Genomic DNA, 23,446 nt, shown 5'->3' on the forward strand with positions numbered 1-23,446 from the left:
AATGAGAGAGTGGTTAATAGTGTCAAAAGCCACTGAGAGGCCAAGGGGAATGAGGATAGAGAAAATGCTATTGGATTTGGCAATTAGGAGCTCATTAATCATTTTGGAGAGAGTGTTTCAGTGGAATAAGGTCAGAAACCAAATTGTAAAGGTTTGAAAAGAGAGATAGAAGGGAGAAAGTGGAGACATATATTGTAAGAGTCTTTTTGAGACATTTCTATACAAAGGGAAGAAAAGAAATAGGATGATAATGGAAATGGAAGGATCAAGGGAGGGTTTTGGCATCAATGAGAACCCTGTTGAAATTGTATAACAGATTTGTAGTGGACCCAGTTAGAAAAGTTGTATGATTTCTCTATCTTCGTTCAGTAGTGCATGTTTAGGCACAAAAGTGATGAATGATAGAAATGATCTAGATCTGAAGCCTATCTGGGCATAAGCACTGATATAATTAGAGAGGGATTCCAGAGATGAGTCCAGGGCACGCTTAAATTGGTTCGTCAAGGAGTCAAATTAGGGAAAAGATGAAAGAGTGGCTAGTGTGAGGCAGATGACCTGGAGAGAATTGAGAAGTCAGGGGATTGGAGGTCATGTTGCAGAGGAAGTGTATAGTTATGTAAAAGAAAGTAGAAGAAGTAGGATGCCAATTGATTATGGCTGGGTAAAGGGATTTCAGAATTCCTGAAAATAGATATGGTTCATCTGTGGGTGATGGTAAGATCAGGACCATCTTTGTGTATAGTTGAGAGGAGTAAGCACATAGGAGGAGATTAGGAATTGAATTAGGAAAGGAATTGAGTGGAAATGAACGCAGAGTCTTTGTCTTTCTCACCAGTATTTCTTTTGAGAAATCCAATTCTAAAGTTGTCATGCTCTTTCATAAACTGATAAAGATACCCAACTACTTTTATCTTCCTTTACTGACCTCTTAGCAAATAACTTTTCTTCCTTGTTTCTTTATCTTCCTCTATTTGTCATCTTTTTCATTGAGTCCTTTCCTTATCCTATTTCAGATACCATGGCTTTGTCAAGAACAGGTCATCATAGACAGCTTTTTTTCTGACAGCATTACTTAACTGGTTGATGAGTAGGGGGAGTGAACATATTTTATTTAGACTTTAAATTTAGATTAAATATAAAAACTTTTGAACAAGGATCTCATTTGGTTCTTATGAAAATGATGGAGATATATGGACTAGACCAAAATTTCTTAAACTTTTTCCACTTGTGACCCTTTTTTGCCTGAGAAATTTTTATGCGCCCCTGGGTATATGGGTATATCAAATATTTACTGTTAATAAATCAAAATGAAATTCATTTTAAAACAATTCTTTGGTACGTACATATATATGGGTGTACATATGTACCCACACACACATATATAAAATGTTGCCATTTATATTAAATAAATACAAAAGCAAATATGCATAAAATTAGTTGAATGTGCTTATCTTTTTATATAAAGAATTAAATCTTGGTGGAATATTTGATACTGCAGGATGTAGAACATCTTTGAGGTTGTTCAGACTTGATATTTTGTGATTCTCATGTTCAGTTATGTGACCCCCAAAGGAACCATGTCTCACAGTATAAGAAGCTTTGAACTATACAATAATAAAATTCTTAATTACTTAAATGGTCAGATTTAAGTCATGATGGTTACTAGTTAAGTGTCAGTGAAGTAGGAATTCTCCAGGCAGTACTTTAAGAATCTGTAATTGGTACTGTGCTATTTGAACTTTTTTATTAATGACTTGGATAAAGGTATCAATGATATATGCTTCCTGTATCAGAACTCATCTGTTTTATATTAATCATTGTGTTCAATTCTGAGTGTCCCAGATAAAGAAATTGCCCAGTGAAGGACAATCAGAATTTGTCTCATAAAAATTCCTTGAAGGAATTAGAGATTTTAGTGTAGAGAAAAAATGCTCAGAATGATCATACCTACTTCAAGAATTTCAAAGGTTGTCTCGATGGCCAGGAATTACACTTGTACCTCAACTATTTCAGAAAACTGACTTTCCTCAACTATAAAATGGGAATAACAATAACACCTAGTCTGTATAGGTTGTTTTGAGAAAAAATAACATTTGTAAAAGTACTTAACACAGTGCCAAGCATATAGGTGTTGTCAAAAACGTTGTTCTGCTTTCTTCCCCTTTGTTTCATTTGGCACCCAAGGGCAAAATCAAGAGAAATAGGTGGGAGATCAAAAAAACAAATTTAGGGGCAGCTAGGTGGCGCAGTAGATAGAGCACCAGCCCTGAAGTCAGGAGGACCTGAGTTCAAATTTGACCTCAGACACTTATCACTTCTTAGCTGTGTGACCCTGGGCAAGTCACTTAACCCCAACTGCCTCAACCAAAAAAAAAAAAAAAAATAGACAAAATAAATCTTACTTTACTCATAGAACTTATGTCAAGGAACAGTGAGTTCCCCATCCTCAAAAGATTTAAACAGGTTGGACAATCACTTCTTAGACATGTTATTGTCTAGATTGCTTTCACTAGATGGTTACCAAGGTTCCTTTCAACTCAGATTCTTTGATTTTGACATCTTAATCTTTAACCTTATTTGATTTGAGTGATCCCTGATACTTTACCTTCTTCTCATATATCTTACTTTCTAATATTTCTACATTCTCAGTCATTCTACATTTTTTATAGAAGCTTATAGCTTTTACTCAGTGTCTGTGAAGTTCAAAATTGAAGATAGTTATTCCTGGAAGCCAACTATAATAATGGAATATAAATTATATGATTCAAATTGTGTATATGTATGTTTTATTTTTACAGATAGCAGTGAATGTCTTGCTGATGATTGCAGTATAATTGCTGGTGGGAATCTTATAGGTTGGCATCCAGATTCTGCTGCTGTTCTATGGAGAAGAATCTTGGGAATCCTTGGAGATGTTAATAAGATCCATTCACCCAAAATTCATGCCAAAGTTTTTGGCTATCTCTATGAACTCTGGTATAAACTAGCAAAGGTATTCTTTTCTGCTTTACCTTCTCTCTAACATAGTACAATTTATTTACTATTAAAATGTTGCTGCTGTTTGCTACATTCAGGATATAACTTAGATATTTGAGTTTGAGTTTATTTTATGTTTATTGTAAAAACCAAATAAAGAATAGGAATTTTAGACTAAAAACAGGAAAAAATTTTTATATAATGATTTTATTTTTATTTTGTTTTCTCAAGAAATGACCTGACAGAATTTGGGTAGGAACATATTGAAATTCATAAATAATTTCTGTCACTTTTATAAAAAATAGACACTGCCAAATAAGCATTCATTCATTCTGTTGTAACAAAGAATTAAATTGACAATTTAAACAAAATTAATGTTAATGTTAACAAAATTAACAATTAAAATTAAGTTGAAAATGGTATCATTTCATTATATCAGTGCCAGTCCATTTATAAAAAGACAAAGATATAATTCTCAGAGTTTAATATTTGGGATATAGGTTGAAAAAATATTTATAGACTTGTATTTTCTTATTTATCTTATAAAAATCAGGGAAGAATTTTGAGCAAATGTTTTTGTTATCTTTAGTATTTTTTATGGTCCTATTAATAATATTCCTTCTAATGAATATTCCTTCTGTTTAGATACGGGATAATCTAGCAATAAGTTTGGATAATCAAACTTCTCCATCTCCTCCTGTCTTGATCCCACCCCTTCGAATGTTTGCATCATGGCTGTTTAAGGTGAGTTAAGGAGTTTCTTACCTTAAATGTAATGTAAAGTTATTGATGATTTTTGTTTTTCACATTATTACATCCCAATGTATTCCTCCTCTCATTTCTTCCATTTAACAAAGAAGAAAACATAATTTAAAAATTATATACATATATATGAACTATAAAAAGACATTAAGATTAGTGTAAAGAGATACATATAATATATTAAGATTCACTGTCAGTGTATAGAATTTTATTGCAATATCGAACAACATAAATTGGGCAATAGTAAAAATTACTTGTTCTTTTCAGGCTGCTACATTGCCAAATGAATATAAAGAAGGTAAATTGCAAGCATACAGACTAATCTGTGCTATGATGACCAGACGCCAAGATGTTTTGCCAAACTCTGATTTCCTAGTGCATTTTTATCTTGTGATGCACATTGGCTTAACTAGTGAAGATCAGGTATGTTCTTTGTTCTCTAATTTATTGTGATTATAATTTCAAATGCCTATCAGTTTTTAAAAAAATATGATAGTTTGGATAAAAATAATTTAAGAATTGAATTTGAATGGATTTCTCTAAAGACATCATGGAGAGGAAGAAAATGCTTTTCTAAGGATGCTTCTATTAAATTTGTTTACTGAAATATGTCTTTATTTTTTTGCGAGTGACTTCTAACTTCTTCCATATATTCTTTAGATTTTAAAAATGGCAATGCCAAGTTAGTTTTTATACACATTATTTGAAAAATTCTGTAGTAAATTAGGGGCTTTTTTGTATATCAAATTAGACTGATCCTCAAAAGTAGGCTTGTATTTATTTAATTACTGTCAGGATAGTATGGTATTTGTAGATGTAAGAGCATTTCTGTTCTTGCTTTAGACTCGGCTTTTGAGACATTTTAGAGAAAGAGAATGTTGTGTCTATAGTCTTAAGACATTTGATAATATTTTGCATGTTAATGGCTTTTCATTGAAGTGGCTATCATAATTCTAATAAAGTTGTTAATAAGTTACTTCAGAAGGAGATGCTATCTGTGAAAAGTATCTACACTTATAAAACTAAGTTACTCAAATTTTTTTTTTTTTAATGGTGTTCTATTTGTGATTTCCCCAAATTTTTATAATTATTGATTTTGGAAGGTGGGCCAAGGGAAGGGGTGGCAACTGGCTACATTCCCCTTCTCCAAAGAACTATTCCCAAACTGAAAAGAAGAGAACTTGACACTAGCAACTGTCTAAAGATCTTATTCTATTGAATTTCCAATAATTAGGAGAGCGACATAGAAGTGGCAATTTGCACATCCCAAAATTGCACAGCTAAAATATAATAAAGGCTTATAGAGAAAGAGGTAGTTCAAGTAAAACCTATTAGTTACCACTGTACTTTTTTTTTTCCTTTATATTTTCAGTACTTAGCAAAATGTATCTTATAGTAGGTACTTAATATATATACCTTGTGATTGTTAGAATTAAATAGATTGGAGGGAATGCTATTTCGAGGTGTCCCTTCACCATTATTTGTTTAAAATTATTTCTTGAACATTCTTTTAAATAAATGAGTCTACATTTGTAAATAAACTGGAAGTACTTTACCAGGATTTGCTGATTAATACCATACATAACCCTAAAGATTGTAATATTTCTATACTTGTTGAAAGCAGCTTTTCTACATAAATTAGAGGTTCAAAGTTGAAAGCCCCATAGGATCTTGAATTTGGAGCTTTTGGTGTCTGTTCAGCTGATCATGGATTTAGAGGTGGAAAAGTTCTTTAGAGGTTCTTTTCAGAATTTCACTAATCCTTTCATTTTTCATATTAGTGGATTGATACTCAGGGCTTTTCATTTATTGAGCGTTTTTTTTTTTTTTTTTGCATTGGCCATAAAAATATCGAAGTATCTACAGTCTTTAATTTCTTATACTTTAATTTTGCCATTCATTCAAGCTTGTACTCTTTTATTTCTTTATCTTCCATTTAACCACATCGAAACTGGTTTCTGACTCCACTACTCAAAAAAAACTCAGGTTTATCAGACATCTCATGACTGCCGGATCCATTCATTTTTTCTCAGTACTCATTCTTCTTGGCAATAAATTTAGCTTTTGAAGTTGAATTCTCCCATATAGAAATTTATCCTTGTAGAAATATTTTCCTTTCTGGGTTTCTGGAACAAGGCTATTCTCCCTATATTTTTTAGACCACTCCTCAGTCTACTTTGCTCACTCAGCATCCTTCTTCACACTATAAAAAGTATGGCTCTGCTGTGAGCCCTTCTCTTTTCTTTCCACACTTGCTTGATGATCTCATCAGCTACTACATTCAGTGATTAGCTCTGGATAACTCTCAAATCTATCAAAGTTGATCTCTAATTTCTCTCTTGAACTCCTTCTAGATCTGTTTAAGCTTCTTATCAATAAGAATTATTTTGCTTTTGTCTTTGAAGTGCACAATAACAATCATAGTACCCAGTACCTAGTAGGCTAGGTAACTAGTTTGTTACTGTTTGTTGAGCCTCACATAACCATTTGCTTTTTAGACTTAGTTATATGAATTTTTTCTTGTAGTTGTCCAAGACAGCTCATAATATCTCCCCCCAAACTTCCTTACGTATTCTTTCATGGCTCTTATGGCTGATGACACTATCCTGTAATCATTAATGACAAGATTATGGTATTTGTCTTCTAGCTTCCATTATTGGCTCTCTTATAGGGCTTTCTCCTATGCCTTCCCTTATGTCAGCACTTCACTAGGCTCTCTCAGCCTCTGGAATCCTTGATATTTGGGGCTTCTATTGTCTGTCTCCCCATGCACTTCCTTTTCCAAACCCACCCTACCCCCATTCCTTGTCTCACATCTCCTATCTTTGGCTATGCCCCAAGGCCTTTTCCTATTGTGGCTCCTAGGTGGCCTACCTTGGACAAGATTTTCCTGGGGCTTCTGGTTTTTGCCAGTTCTGCCTCAGCACTAGGCGTAGGCGATTCTGGACACCTATTTTGGCTTTTTTAGCTTCTAGAATTTCTCCAAGGGTAGCCTTTTTCAGGATAAGATCTCTGAATGATCTGGTCACTTTCACTCTTTTTTATTCAAACAATTGTCCAATCTGGACAATTTTTTTTTTTTTAAACTCATAAAACATCTCTCACATCTTTTGTTTTTCATCCATTCATCTTACTTTGATCCTGATTCTTTCTTCCCTATCAGGAGCCAAATATCTTCCCTAGCTCTTTTTTTTCCTTTTCCACCTATAAAACCACCACTTAGATCTTTATCACTGGACTATTGCAGTGGTTTTCAAATTGATCATCCTGGTTCTTTCTTCTCCAATTTATCTTTCCTACATTTGCCAAATTGTCATTTCTACAACACAACTAATTGATTATATTGATTAGTAGTTTCTTGACCAGAATATAATAGTCCAATTTAAGTGATGGTGCTCAGTGTTTACCCAGATGAGTTTTTATTTTTTTTTTCTTAATTTTTATTCATAATATAAAAAAAAAGTCCCTCTGTTTTCCTTCCTCTAACCAGCAATTTGATCCTTAAAGTAGAATAGGAAAAAAAAAGGGGGGGGGGCAAGGGAGAGGCAGTTCAGCAAAACCAAACAACTGAATCTGAAGTAAATATGGGTAATATTCTACCCTGATTGTTCCCCATATCTATAAAGAAGGAAATAAGCACCTTTCTAAGACAGACCTTTCTAGCATTTATGATTATACTTATTTTTTCAGCCTTTTATATCTTTTAGATAATGATATTTTAAATTTTGTTTACTGTGTAAAATTCATTGGCAATATGCTATGACCTTTTGGTGTCTTTTTGGAGCCTCTCCCTGGCTCTTTAGTATCTTGCAGTTTTTATTCTCTAGATATTGGAGTGTCACATGATATTTCTCCCCAGACTTCCTCCATATTCTTTCAAACTTTGGCTGATGAACCTTTTATCCTCCAGCCATTGATGACAAGATTGCAGAAAGATATTATTATTTAAAAGATGGGTTTTTATTCTGGGAGAACCTTGAGGCTCTAGATGATTAAAGGGAAGGGAGGAGACTCCCAATTTTTCTCAGTCTGGAAGTACAAAGGTCACTGACCAATACTGATTGTCACTGAAATTTAAACCTGTTCTTTTTTTTAGAACCTCAACTGTTTTGCCCCTCCAATCCCAGGGACTTTCAAGTGAAAAGGCACCAAGTTAGTAGATGAATACTCTTGTGGGAAAAATTGCAAAATTGATGTGTCTGGATCAGTGATTTCTTTTCAGCAAATTAGGATCATATTCTCTCTCTCTCTCTCTGTCTCTGTCTCTCTGTCTCTCTGTCTCTCTGTCTCTCTCTCCCCTCCCCCCCAAGCATCTTAATGTCTTAATGGCATAATAATAGTATATATTTTATATACATATATATATATATGTATATATATAAAAATGGAATAATAATAGCATCTACCTCCCTGGGTTGATGTGGATATGAGATGAAGATACTATTTGAAAAACACTTAGCACCGTGCCTGACACATAAAAGGTATTTAATAAATGTTTGTTTTCTTCCCTCCCCTGTCCATTCTTTAATATCATTATTAAATTTCTTTGTCTTATTGCTATTGGTAGCATTTCCAAAATTGTATCAAATACTAATAAGGAAATTAAGCAACTTTGAATTAGAAAACCTAGTACATCCCCATTACATATGTTACTTTAGTTTGATGCTTTTTATATTAAAAAAAAAATGGGTTTGTTTACACTCACAGTTTGTCAGTTTTCTGTCTATTGAGGTAATCATGTGCTATGGATATGGTATCAAAAAGGAATATAAATGCTCAAAGGATCATATCAGGCAGTTTTTCCTAGCCATATAAGTGTATTTGCTCCCTAAACTTACAGCCATTCTTGTCTGATAGAGAGGGCCCAATTTCTGGATCTTTGCCATTATATCAAATTATTGTTGCTTGGCAAATTTTCAGGGACTGAATGGAAGACCTTGGGGCAATCAGATGGTCTGGATGTCATCCTCTCCAAAGGACATCGTGATTAGGAAAATTTGCCGATCTTGCATAGTTAGATTAGATGAAGTTTGCTAATTTATTAAACTGATTATAATCAAGAGAGCTCTGCATTCTTTGTCTTAATGTAGTTGGCTCAACCAGTTTTGTTTACATAGGAACCTTCTAATCCATAAGCTAGTCAATCAGTGGTCAAACTTGGAGTCACTTGTTAGCTAGGGTCAAGCTAGCCTATCAGTAGCACAATTCTAACATTATTAATATTGTTAATTGCTTTCTTAATGTTGAGCCATCCCTGTATCCTTAATGTAAATCCAAGTTGGTCATAATGAATTATTTCTTGTATGAATTGCTGTAGCCTTTTAAAGGAGATTTTATTTAAAGTCTAAAAAAAAAACTTCACTAATGACATTGTATAGTTCTCCTTTGTTTATACTTCCTGAGTTTAGGTATTAGGAGCTTATTTTTCTCATAAAAGGAATTTGGTAGAATTTTTCTTCTTCAGTTTTTGAAAATAACTTGAGTAGTATTGGTGTTTTTTAAAAAAAGTTTAATAGAATTCTCTAATGTTTCTGTAAGACTTGAATTTTTAAAAAAATTTCTTTGCAGTTCTATCTTTTCTGGGATTGGATTATTTAAGTTATCTATTTGGTGTGATTTTAGTTCAGATATTTGATATTTTTGAAAGTGATCCTCTACTTTTATATTGTCAATTTTTTTTGTTTTGTTTTGTTTTCTTTTTACCATGTAACTGTGGTGATAATTCTTTTTACTTCTTGTTAATGTCTATTTCTATAACTGGTTCAGATGATTCTCATATTTAATAATATTGTGATCTCATCTATTTTTTTCTTTTTTGCTGTAATTTAAAAGAATTTTTATTTTCTTCATTTTATGCTGTGTTTGAACTATAGCAGGGTATAATTCTATGTGTTATCATGAATGTGTGTGTGTGTGTGTGTGTGTGTGTGTGTGTGTGTGTATACACACACACATATATATATATTTTTTCTTATAGCAGTATAATTTAAAAGATGCCATAAGTTTTTTAGTTGTAATTCCCCCAGTTTATTCAGTTCTACATTTCCCTTTGAAAAAAAATTCAGTCATATTTGTCCAGATATGAGAGAGAGGTACATTAAAGACTTCTATTATTGGGTTATTTATATTTTCTTGTAATTCACTTAAGTTTTTCCTCTGTTAATTTGATGCTTTAGAATTGAAATATATATGTTTAATAATAATATTAGTTTTTGTGGATATGCTTTCTTTTGACCTAATATAATTTCCTTATTTATCTCCATTTTGGGGTGAAATTTTGATTTCTTTGATAGCATGACTACTTATTCCTGCCTTTTTAGATTCACTTAATGTAGAGTAATTTTTATTCTAATCTTTCATATTTATCCTGTGTATGTCTTTGCTTTTTAATGTGTTTCTTATAAGCAATAGATTATGATATTTTTTATTCACTCTGCCACTTTATGAAATACGCCCATTATGAAATATGGAATTGTTAATCTATACACATATAGTTTTGAAAAACTTAGGCTTATGTTTTTCTCTAGTTTTTTTAAGAGTATTAAAAGCATAATAGAAGACTTTATATTCAATCCTGAGGGTGAAGTGAGCCTTTGGACTTTATTGAGTTAGGAGGTAACATGGTTAGACTTGTACTTTAGAAAGATTATTTGTCAACTGATTGGAATGGGGAGAAATTTGAGACATCAAAGGATATGAACAGACAATTCTCAGATGAAGAAATTGAAACTATTTCTAGCCATATGAAAAGATTCTCCAAGTCATTATTAATCAGAGAAATGCAAATTAAGACAACTCTGAGATACCACTACACACTTGTCAGATTTACTAGAATGACAGGCAAAGATAATGTGCAGTGTTGGAGCAGATGTGGGAAAAGAGGGACACTGATACATTGTTGGTGGAATTGTGAATACATCCAGCCATTCTGGAGAGCAATCTGGAACTATGCTCAAAAAATTATCAAACTGCATACCCTTTGACCCAGCAGTGTTGCTAATGGGCTTATATCCCAAAGAGATCTTAAAGAAGGGAAAGAGACCTGTATGTGCAAGAATGTTTGTGGCAGCCCTCTTTGTGGTGGCCAGAAACTGGAAACTGAGTGGATGCCCATCAATTGGAGAAGGGCTGAATAAATTGTGGTATATGAATGTTATGGAATATTATTGTTCTGTAAGAAATGACCAGCAGGATAATTTCAGAAAGGCCTGGAGAGACTTACATGAATTGATGCTGAGTGAAAGGATCAGAAGATCATTATATACTTCAACAACAATACTATATGATGATCAATTCTGATGGACTTGGCCATCTTCAACAATGAGATGAACCAAATCAGTTCCAATAGAGCAGTAATGAACTGAACCAGCTACACCCAGTAAAAGAACTCTGGGAGATGACTATGAACCACTACATAGAATTCCCAATCTTTCTATTTTTGTCCACCTGCATTTTTGATTTCCTTCACAGGCTAATTGTACACTATTTCAAAATCCAATTCTTTTTGTACAGCAAAATAACTGTTTGGACATGTCTACATATATTGTATTTAATTTATACTTTAACATATTTAACATGTATTGATCAACCTGCCATCTGGGGGAGGGGAGGGGGGAAGGAGGGGAAAAATTGGAATAAAAGGTTTGGCAATTGTCAAAATAAAATAAAATAAGAAAAAATATTAAAAAAGAAAAAAAGATTTGAGACAGGGAGACCAATTAGTCAGCTTTTGCAATAGTCCAAATATGAAGTGATATATATTGGCAATGTGAATGGAGAAAGGGGGATATAGAACATACATTTTTTGGAGCGAGAAATGAGACTTAACAGATTATGTATGTATATTCATTTTGAGTGAAGAAAAAAATATGATATTGGGATTATAAACCTGAATGGTTAGGAGAAGCTTTAGGATGTGGAATAGTTTTTTTTTTTTTGGGGGGGGGGAGTGGGTAATTGTTTTTCTTTGATGTGAATAAGTTTCCTCATATACTTTGCTAAGTTCAAATTAGCAACCACATAATTACCGTAAGGATCCTCAGTGTAATTTTTCTGAAAAAGGGTGTAAAGGATAAACTTTAATCTTTTGTCAAAAGAATAGAATTTCTACTCATTAAAGCAGGACATTGTGTCACTAAATTTAACTTTTGCTTTGAATCTCTTATAGGTCATGGTGGCTTTTAAAAAACCAAAATGTATTTTTGAATATACACTTAGTATATTTATATAATGGCCACAGTATGCTATATATGCATACACATAAATGTGTGTGTATACATACTTTACAAGTAATTAAAAGGAAATAGAAAAATTCATTTGGAGCTAGGAATGATTCTCATTTTACATAGGATTTTTGTAGGTTTAGAGAATTTAAGTGACTTTTCCAAGCTTGCATTGGTGAATATATGACTGATATGGATTTTAAACCAAATCCTCTGTCCACTCTTCTACACTGTCTCCCATTAGCCATTTATTTATATTTTCTCTTGTCAAATGTCATTCTTGCCATAATAGATAGTTAATTCCTATTTTTCCTGTAGTAAAAGGTAATTGCATTTAGTGATGTCAGGTTATGATATGGTACAATAGAAAATGTGTTATTGGTTTCAGAGTCAGAAGATCCAGGCTGAAATTCTTTCTCTGATGCTTGCTATATCATTGACTTTGATATTCCTGAGCCTCATTGTCCTTATCCATAAAAGTTAGTGTTTTGCAATGTATGGCCTCAATAGAACCTGGTTCTGAATGTCTGGAGCTATAAAAGAGTTGTCTAGAAATTTACATTTTTATGGACTCTGATATCAGAAATAGCAGTTGGATTGAGGGGGGAAAAAGAAAAACACAACTTAGAATTTGCCTATATAAAGAGATTTTGTTACTTAAAATTCCTGTGCTTTTGAGTGGGCTAATTCAAAATAACACATTTTCAAAATAATAAATTTTTCCATTGCAGGTTGAAATTACTTTAGTCCTAAATTGAATTTCTGATTTCTGCCTCTGGGTGGCACACTTGACTGCTTATTTCTAGCCATGCACTAATATTTTCATTATTTAGAAAGCTTATCTGGAAAATTGCTGAAAGAACCAGGATATTTTTAGTGTGATCATCTATTGTATCTTTATAAATTGGATTTATATTAAAAACAGGAAACTTGCTGACAAACTGTCCTGTAAGTGACAATTGAAATAATAGTAATAGATCATAAGTTGAGCATGAAAGCTCAACAGTATACATTTTATGACCTTTAAAAAAATGAAATGGTTCTTAAAAAAAAAAGACTAATGACAGCACAGTGATTTTTTTTTTAAGTTTCACAAAAGATTTCTTGTTGTAAAAAATGACATACTTTAAGAAATTACCCTGTCTAGCATGACTTTTTCAAATAATGTAATAGGTTGTTTTTTTTTTTTTAGTGATATACTGTCAAGAAATAACTGTTGTGTAGACGACAATAAATGAGTTGACTAAAATGAACAATTCATATCTAATATACAAAACTATGGAAGATTAATATCTTTGCAAAGAACCATGGATAGTTGTACTATCTGTGGTGTATTTGTAGGGAACAAATTTTTTTAGTCTTATTATTGTAAATCCTTAGTGGTTCTTTATTGCCTCTAGGATCAAATATTCACTCCTCTGGTAGTTAAAATCATTCACAATCAGGCTCTAGCCTACTTTTCCAGATTTATATCCTATTACTCCCCTTCACTCAATCTAAGATTCAGCCAAAGTGGTTCTCTCTTTTCTTTGTGTATTTGTACCACCTGTCCCTTGTCCTTGAAATACATTTTACATTCACCTTTCCCCTTTGTAATATCAAGTTTTTATCAAAATTTAGCTTATGGACCATTTTCTTCTTGAAATCTTTTTCCTGATCTCTTTAGCTGCTGCTTCCTCCTCCCTGAAAATCTTATACTTATTTTGTATATATTTTTGTATTTATGCAAATGTGTATAAAGATACTTATAATGTGTAAAATCAAATGTAATCTCCCAAACGGTAGGAATTATTTCATTTCTATATCTCTGTTGTCAAGCACAGAGACTGGCACTTAATAAAAGAATATTGATTTACTTTAAGCAATTTTCTGGAAGGAGCTATTTATTAAATGCAGAATTTTACTTTAGCTAACAAGATTACCTTATCATGTAAAAACTTACTACAGTGTAAGTATTTATGATTTTTGCAGAGTTACTGAAAATCATTTTCTTTTATTTTTGAAGAGGAAAGAATAAAAGCTTTCATTCACTCTTGTCATTCTTGGGAGCTAGAGAGGAAAAAAAGGAAAATAACTAGCATTTATTATGCCAAGCACTGTGTGGAATACTTTACATATTTTTAATTTGATCCTCACAACTCCTATTTTGAGATGGGTTTTATTATCATTCCCATTTTACTTTTGGGGAAAGTGAAGCAAATAGAACTTAAGTGACTTCACAATAGTGTCACACACTTATTAAGTTTCAAATGTCAAATTTGTACTTGTATTCAAAGGAGAAGGGGAAGGGGAAGTAAAGGAATTGATGAAAGTTCTTATTAATCTGTGTATTTTGAATTTTTTGGGATTTTTACCAAGATGATCCCTTTGGATTCAATATCAGTCTTCTATGCATTGCTATGGTGGTTGACATACCATTTTAACAAGTATCTAAAGTTATTTTTAGCTTGGATTTTAAATTCTTAGCTTTATTCTCTTCTTTCTAATTTATCTTTGTCCTGGTCCTAATATTATGTGATGCATTCTTTATCCTCTCATAACCTAGAAACTTCTTTCCTTGGTTGTTTTCCTATCTCATGAATTCTCTAACTTTTGAAGCTCTCTCTCTATGCTTTCCTCAAGGACAATTTCTCTACTAATGCTCTGCCAACTCTTCCACCTCTGGCTGCACAAAAGTATCTTAATATGAAAATATCCATGAGTCGAATTTATTAAGAACAGTTCCTGTTAATTCATTTTTATTGAAAACATATGGAAAGATCAATATGTGTGAAATGGAAAAGGACAGTTAGAGAAAGGAATTTTATTTTCATGTTTCTAAGAACATATCAAAGACTGGAGAATTTTCATTGCTTAAAATAAGTAAACTATTCTTTAACAATGAAATACAGATTTTGTCTTAATGTAATTTTTCTCTTAAGACATCAAAGCAAAATTCTCTTTTAAATGCAAAGCCTACATAACTGAAAAGTTACAATTGATAATTTGCATGCAGAACTTTTTTTTTTTTTTTTTTTTAATTTTTTTATTATATATATATATATATTTTATAATATTATCCCTTGTATTCATTTTTCCAAATTACCCCCCCTCCCTTATTCCCTCCCCCCGACGACAGGCAATACCATACATTTTACATGTGTTACAATATAGTCTAAGTACAATACATGTGTGTGAATATCATTTTCTTGTTGCACAATAAACATTAGAATCCGAAGGTACATGCAACCTGGGCAGACAGATATTAGTGCTAACAATTTACATTCCCCTCCCAGTGTTTCTTCTCTGGGTGTATCTACCTCTGTCCATCATTGATCAACTGGAAGTGAGTTGGATCTTCTTTATGTTGAAGATTTCCACTTCCATCAGAATACATCCTCATACAGTATCGTTGTTGAAGTATACAGTGATCTTCTGGTTCTCATGCAGAACTTTTGAGACAATTTGAGCCTATCATTCTTTTCTATTGCAGAGAGAGCTGATCTTCCTTGAACATTAATAATGTATCATCTTATCTTCTTGTAATGCTTTGGTTTGTTTGTTTAAATAAAATAGGACTTAACTACAGTGATTTTGATTAATTTTCTGACGACCATAAATTCTTATTACATTCTCATCATATAAAACTTTATGCACAAACTTTAACTATGCACATATGGCATTGTGATTTCTTAACATTAATTAACCTTTTCTTCCTCTTGTTCCTAAATACAAACAAATGTATAAATGCATCAGATCAGTTTTACACAGTGAAATAAATACACTTGATGTTCATATGAAAGGCAGCCTGACAGTGAATAGGATGCTGAAACTAGAGATAGGAAGACCTGGATTCAGATCTAACTAATGTCTGATTCTTACTAGCTGTATGGATAATGGATAAGAAAATCTGTTTTTTGTTTTTTTTTTTTTTTTTTTAGTGTCTTTAGTAATTGTTTAAGACTTTCAATTTACAGTACTTATTAAGAGAGTTTCCAGACCAAGAGTTTTCTACACAGATGATTTTAGATCTATAAAACTATGGAAGGGATTATAGAGATCATTCTAGTTGAACTCCCTCATTTTCTAGATGAGGAAACTAAGGTCCAAAGAATGTAAGTGACTTGGCCAAGAGTAAGATGGCAGATAGGATATGAATCTAGGTAGTCCTCTAACCCACAAATCAGTATTTTCCACTCTACCTTGTTTGGTCACAAGTATATATTTTTCTTCCTCTTCCTGAAAAGCTGAATGTAATATTTACATTTTATTTAAATTTTCTTGTGTGACTTTCAGTTCTTACTAAATTATAGCTAATTTCATGTAACATATTTCAGACCTCTTATTATTATGCTAGTTTCTTTAGTTTTGGTTAAAGTGTAAACATTTATTTTTTAAATTGTAATTGAGATTAATTTTTATCTCATGTCAATTCAAAAGAAAATATCTATATGTAGTAAAGTTTAATATTCTATGCCAGAAACTAAAGATGGCTCATGATTCTTATCAGAAATTTATCTGATCTCTCATGAGGTACATGATGGAATAATGAAATAATAAACAGTCGTCTGTAAAAAGATCCCAAGGGTGCACTCAATGAGAATAAGACTCGGCAGTGAACTTGGAAAGCAAGGTCTAGGGGAAATGCTTGTAAATTGGCCAGACCTGAATCTTTTAATAACATCAGACAGCCTGTATCATGTAGTGATATGTAATAATTGCATCACCTTTTCCCAAGAAAAATAAATCATTTTCAACGCTGGGAATTCAGTAATACTAATAACATATGAGGAGAAAGAAATATATTTTTCTAGTATCTGTTGAGGGGAAAAAAAAGAAAATACTTTTCCTCAAATAAAATATTAAGAAGTTCTGTGATTTTTTTTCTTGTATCTATCTCTTATTAGGATATACATCTTAAATTTCTACCAATTTTTAAAAAAATTTACTTTCTCCCATAATTTTGATTGCATTAATTATGTCAGCAAAGTTCATTTTACCAAATAAGCTTAGTCAACCCCCACCTTCCCCCTTCCCCTTGTTTAAAAAAAAAAAAAAAAGACATTCTCATGGAACTTGAAGGGCCTATTCATCTCATGTTTCTTCTTTGTTAAGATTAAATACTAATGTAGATACATTTCATTGGAACATTTAGGGTGGATACATTTCTAATACAGTTCATTTTTTAAAAAATTGAGGCAATATACAGCCGAGCAGCCTTAATTAGGTTAAGTAAACACAAGAACATTCTTAAACTTTTTAAGGCTAGAGAAACAAATATTTCTAAAGTTGTTTTCATTTTATAAAATAATAAGATTAATTGAATACAATTTTTATCATTTGCCTTTTTTTCTATCAGGCAATCTATCAAAGTCAATTTAGTTTAAACATAATATAATATATTAATCTTTATCATAAACAGGTATTTAATGAAAGATCGAATCTGTATAAACTATTAAGATTAGCGCTATAATAATAATATAATAATAATCCAAGGTAGATTAAATGAAGTTGCTGCCTCCTAGAAATGTATACTTTATTTAAGGAAATTTGCCATGCTTGCTTGAAAAAGCCGCCTCATATGGTGTTTTAACAGTATAATAAGTTCATGATGGGCAGTACAGACATTGTTTTATGGAAGTTCAGAAAAGAAAGATGCTTCTGGCTGTATTGATCAGGAAAGGATTTGAAAAGGTAAGTTTGGAATTGGGGCTTCACTTGGAAGTTGGAATTTACTTGCCAACACTTGTGCAGGAATTCTGTAAATAAAAATCAAGAAAAAGTCAACAAGCATTTGTTAAGACCATGTAATTCTCAGTAATACAATAACCCAAAATTGCTCTGAAATACTTATGATGAAAAATGCTATTCATACCCAGAGAAAGAACTGATTGTTTCTGAATACATATTAAAGCATACCTTTTTTTTTTTTTTTTTTTTTTTTTTTTTTTTTTGGTTAAACTTTATTTTTCTTAAAGTTTTTTTTTTTTTGAAAGGGAAATCTGTAATGTCTGGGCTAGCTTTCTAGACGTCTTTTGAACAGACCTTCGTCTTAGCAGCATAGACACCACAAGAATGGTCAAGAATAGTGTCTAGATTCTTTATTCTGGCATAGTGTTGATCTTAGCGCAGAAGGCATGAGAGAGTCACCACAAGGCTGGTCAGAGATAGAATGTCTATTGTCTAGTCCTTCTTAGCCCTTACATATCTTATTGTAATTACATCATTGCAGCCTACTGATTATATGTGAAATTAGAGAACCATTACATTACCATACTAAAGTAGTCTTAGTCTTCCTCTTTCCTCCAAACTCATCAGAATTCAATAGTAGAACAAAAGTCAGGGTGACTGAATATGGGCCAGGATATGGTGGATAATCCTGGGGTCTCTGATATCTGACCAAGCTTAAGTGCTCCCTAGCAACTGCCTCAGCTGCCCTCATGGCTGTTAGACCAATTGGTCTCATGTAGCCTGGGGCGGGAGAGGAAAAGTCTTTACTTTCATTCCCCTAACTCAATGATAAGTTATCTTTAACCTGATCCAGCCCATCTAAGGCTGCGGCCATTGTGCATGTTAGAGCTTCTTGGAGCCACAGGTAAGAATTGGACCAGTTGGACAAGGACTGAAAAGGATTCAACAAGCTCTAACAACAGAGGCCATTATTTGTGCTGCTGTTTTCTCCATTACAAAAATGTCTCTTTTATTTTAAGACATTGACAAAAATTACAAAACACTAGATATAACATTGGGAAGGAGAATCCAAATTGGTGAGAACATTAATCTATTGAATTATTTATAGATTTTTTTTTCTTTGACTTATGTATGGATTTTAAAATTCATTTCTTTCCTTTTATTCTGTATACATTGCTCTTTTAGAAAAGTTTTTACTGTTTTTTTAAACATCTTTTTAGTTTTCCTCAGCATTTTTTCCTAGCTCTTCCCAGAGAGTTATGCTATATGACTAACAATATTTGTTGTTGTTGTTGTTTTAAAGACAAAAGGGAAAAAAACCAAACACAATTGATCAAGGCATTGAAAATATCCAAGAATGTATTCAGTAGCTTGAGATTTCCTGTTTCTATGAAGAAATAGATTGAAAATCCTCTCATAGCTCTTTTTTTCAAGCCATGCTTAATCCTTATAATTTTGCTTCATTTTCTTTTTGGTTTTTTCTTTGGGAGTGATAGGGTATTCTTTTCCACTTATATTGCTATAATCATTGTATATATTGTTTTTTGGTTCTGATTACTCAGCTCCAATTCATATACTTTATATTTTTCCATACTGCTTTGTATTCATTACATAAATTGTTCCTTTTAGCACTATAATATTCCATTTCATGAACTTCAGTTTACTTAACTATTTCTCAGTTAATGGGCATCTACTTTGTTTCTAATTTTTTGCCATTCCCAACAAGTTCTATAAATATATTGTTGTTTGGAGGGACTTCTTATCAGTTATGTTCTTTGGTTATAAACCCAGAAATGATGTTTCTCGTTCAAAGGATATAGAACACTTTAATCACTTTATATAATTCAAAAGTGAATTTCAAGATAGTTGTAGTGTTCCATAGCTCTGCTAACAATGCATTAGTATATCTATTATACCACAACTTTCCTAACATTGACTAATTGCCATTTAAAATTTTTGATTATTTTTTATTATTTGTAGATGTGAAGTGAAATCTCTCAGTTGTTTTGGTGTATATTTTTCTAATCATTAGTGATTTGGAACTTTTTTAATATGGTTAAATACTTTGCACTTTTTTTTTTCAAACTATTCTTTTATCTCCTTTGACTACTTCCATATTGTGGAAGTGATATTATAAATATTATATATATACACATATATGTAAATATACATATATTTGATGTTTGTATACCTTGGTTACAAAATTTTTCAAAGAAATTTGATATAATTTTTTTTCAATGTTTGACCATTTTCTTTCTTGAATTAGATACATTGATTTTGTGTATGTAGAAGCTTTTCAATTTTATATCATCAAAGTTATCTCTTTTTCTTTTGTAATTGCCTCTGCCTCTAAGGAAGAGGGAAAGAGGAATTTTTTCCCCAGATAATATTTATTTTCTACTTTATCAAATATTGGGCCTGAGCGCCATTGTTTCTGATTCTGCTTTATTCTGTCTATTCCACAACTTCTTTTGTATTCACAATTTTGCTGTCATATGATTGTGTATAATATGTCTTTTATTCTGGTTTTTGTGATATCAGTTACAATTTTATTGATTTGATTTTTCTGCCCTCATATATTGCTTTTCTTCCTTTTTTTTCCCTATTTGTTTTTTCTGTTTTCTTTCTTTCTTTTTTTTTTTCAAGAAAGCATTGAGATAAAAAAAAAATTGTAAAGATAATCTGAGCTCTGTCTGATATTCAGTGATATCACTTTTGTCCATTTACATTACATTTCTCAGGCTCAGAGTTTAGTGGCTTGCTTTCAAAATGAGAGGTTTGGATTAAATTATATCTATGGTCTTTTTAAGTTTTAATTACATATTTGCAAGAATTATGTAATTCCAAAACCACTTGGGTCAAACTGTGCATATAGTTTAAATTCTTATTTTTCTAATAAAAGTATCTTACATTTGTCATAGCAGTTAATAATTTATAAAGAACTTGTAATATGTGTGTTTAACTTACATATCAAATGAGATTTTATATATGTATGTGTGTGTTCATACACACATGCAATACATATGTATTAATACCTACATACACATGTACTTATGCATACATACACATATTCTATATATACACACATATACATGTATTCATGTATGTGTGTAATCATTTGATTCATATGAGTTATGATAAGCATAAACACCTCTGTTTTATAAATGATTATAATGAACTTATTGGGATTAATTTATTGAAGCTCATGTAGCTAGTGAGTAACAGAACTGGGACACCACCTCAAGTTTTTTGACTCTTAGACCAGTGCTTTTAAAAAGTATACAAGATCTCATATTGTAGTTTAAACTAAGTAGTATTTTGTTATTTATTATAACAAACTAAATAATCATTTTGAATATATAGCGTGGTTTTTGTTAGGATGTGAGTTTGAAGAGTGATTAAAATGAAGTCATTGTTCTGAATTGTATTTGCCACTTTTGGCAGACTCATAGTACCACTTCAGTTTGGAAATAAAGAAGTGCTTAATAGTACTATGTATCAATTGAATTTCTTTGAAACTTTGACTTTATCCTAGGGGATGATTTAATTTTTAATGAAAACCAGTGTGTAGTAAGTCTTAATTAATTGTGATGGATATATTCTAGATAGTTTTGACAAGCAAGAATGGAAGAACAATGGAGCTAACTAAACTCAAAAGATGAAAATGTTTCTGTGAAAATACATGTGTGTCATAATTTCACTCATTTGTGCAATTCAGATTATAGCTAAATGCATGGTATATACAAGAATGGACTTCATTATGAACAACAATAATTATGGTTAATTAGAAAAAGTTTAAAATAAATTTATAGTTTTCAAGCTCTTTTCAATTTGATGTTTTTATGCGGTCTCAGTACAAGGGGTATCAATGGCCTTTGTAGTTCGTTTACATAAAAAGTATAAGGAATTGATTGGATAAAGAAGAAGAAATGGAATTCTACCTTCCAACCTTTTCAAATATAAGTACAACAGCCTCCTTCTGAAAGATTTTGAAGTATCTTTTAAAATTATTATTATTTATAAATTTTTTTTGTGAAGAAGGAATCACAAAAATCCTTGCCATTGTACTGCTATTTTTTCAGAGATAAATTATTTGCTTTATTTGACATGATAAATTCTTTTAACGTAAGAACTCTCTCATAGAGTCTCTTAGGTAGCTTCACTTTCAGTCTTCTGAAGTTTTGTAAGATATTAATTTGTTAAAGTTTCATTTGAGTAATAGTTCTTCCATATTATTCTCATTAAAAATAAGCTGCAGAGGGAGCTGTATGATGTGCGGAATTTAAAAAAGACCAAATGATAGGTTACGCTCTCCCACTTTTTTTTTTTCCTAACAACATATGCAGTTTATAGCCTTTCATTCCATTATTTTTTTGTAGTTTTCAGTGCTTTTCTGATGTTGAACATATGCTAAAATTCCATAATAAATATGTTAACTATTTGTATTCTTGATGAACTATGAAAAAAGAAAAATAAAAACAAAAAAAACTATGTGGTCTGTTAAGGACCTAAGAAAGTTGATTTTTGTTGTCCCTTGCCAAATGCCTCTCCTTTCCTTTAAACATCCAAATCTTACCTAAACTTCAAAAATCTTTACTTGACTCTACACCGTTTCTTCAATGTATTCTATATCTCTTCTATTTTTCTCAGCCAAACTAATTTTATGCCCCTCAGCAAAATGCTTAATATTCCCCTTAATATTAGTTAGTTGCCTTTCTGACATGAAGTAGGCAACCTTCTTCTTTATTAGTCTCATGGAATTGAGTTTAATCTTTTAATTGATGAGTTCTTAAGTGTTTCACAATTATTCAGTTTAATAATATTGATGCTGTAATATAAATTGTTCTAGTTCTTATCTGACTTCCTCAGTTTATATAAATCTTTCCATACCTTTTGGAAACCATCTTTTCCTTAAATTTTTTTATACCTCCATCACACTAGTATCCTTTTAAATTTATTTACCACAACAAAGAGTATTACATAAAGTATCTACACAGAGTGAAGGATTTAAGAGCAAGTTTTGTGAACTAAACCTTTGTAACATATATTTCTTGCATGTTTGCTTCACAACTATTTGGTCTAAGTTTAAACTTACTTCTCCCAAGCATGCTGTGTATTTGTGAGAAAAGAGTAAACTGGATTCTTTTTTTTTTTTTTTTTTTTTTTTTAAAGGCTGGGGTTAAGTGACTTGCCCAGGGTCACACAGCTAGGAAGCGTCAAGTGTCTGAGACCAGATTTGAACTTAGATCCTCCTGAATTCAAGGCTGGTGCTCCATCCACTGCGCCACCTAGCTGCCCCGTAAACTGGATTCTTAGAAAGATGTTTTGTATTAACTATCTTTACCATGTTATCTGAGCAAATAAATACCTTTGGTAAGAACCAGTTGAGACTACAGCATAATTGCCAATGGGGACTACTGCATTTGGCCCTCAGGATCTACAATAGAAGTGTAGTTCCTGAGAGTTATTGTTAGAATCTTGAGAGGAGAAGTGCTCCTTCTCCTTCTCCTGCTGCTCCCCCACTCTCATTTTTTTCCCTTCCTCCTTTTTTTCTTCACCAAATGTGGTCCCTCTTCACTTGGGTACCATATGCTTACATGTGGCTGTTATGTACACAGGAATATTTTTGGTTGCTTATGTTTTGTCAGATATTTTGGGGGTTTGAGTATTAGATTTTTAAAAATAAAATTATCTTGATTTAACTGGCTTTATTTACTTTACAAAAAGTTGGAACATCTTATTTTTTCTTGGTTTTCATTTTATGATTTCTTGAAACATAGTTCTGGAAAAACAGGCTTTAAAAAAGCCTATTTTGT

General features: G+C 31.8%; 1 protein-coding gene across 1 annotated transcript in view; it reads left to right on the forward strand.

Annotated features, from left to right (window-relative positions):
• The window catches only part of RALGAPA2 (Ral GTPase activating protein catalytic subunit alpha 2), a 387,908-nt gene that overhangs the window by 135,410 nt on the left and 229,052 nt on the right, over positions 1 to 23,446 (forward strand). The window contains 3 exon segments of the mRNA XM_074287744.1: positions 2,799 to 2,992; positions 3,622 to 3,720; positions 4,006 to 4,161. Of these exon segments, the coding sequence (XP_074143845.1) occupies positions 2,799 to 2,992; positions 3,622 to 3,720; positions 4,006 to 4,161 (449 nt within the window).

This window comes from Sminthopsis crassicaudata, chromosome 2 (assembly GCF_048593235.1).
Source record: "Sminthopsis crassicaudata isolate SCR6 chromosome 2, ASM4859323v1, whole genome shotgun sequence".
NCBI lineage: Eukaryota > Metazoa > Chordata > Mammalia > Dasyuromorphia > Dasyuridae > Sminthopsis > Sminthopsis crassicaudata.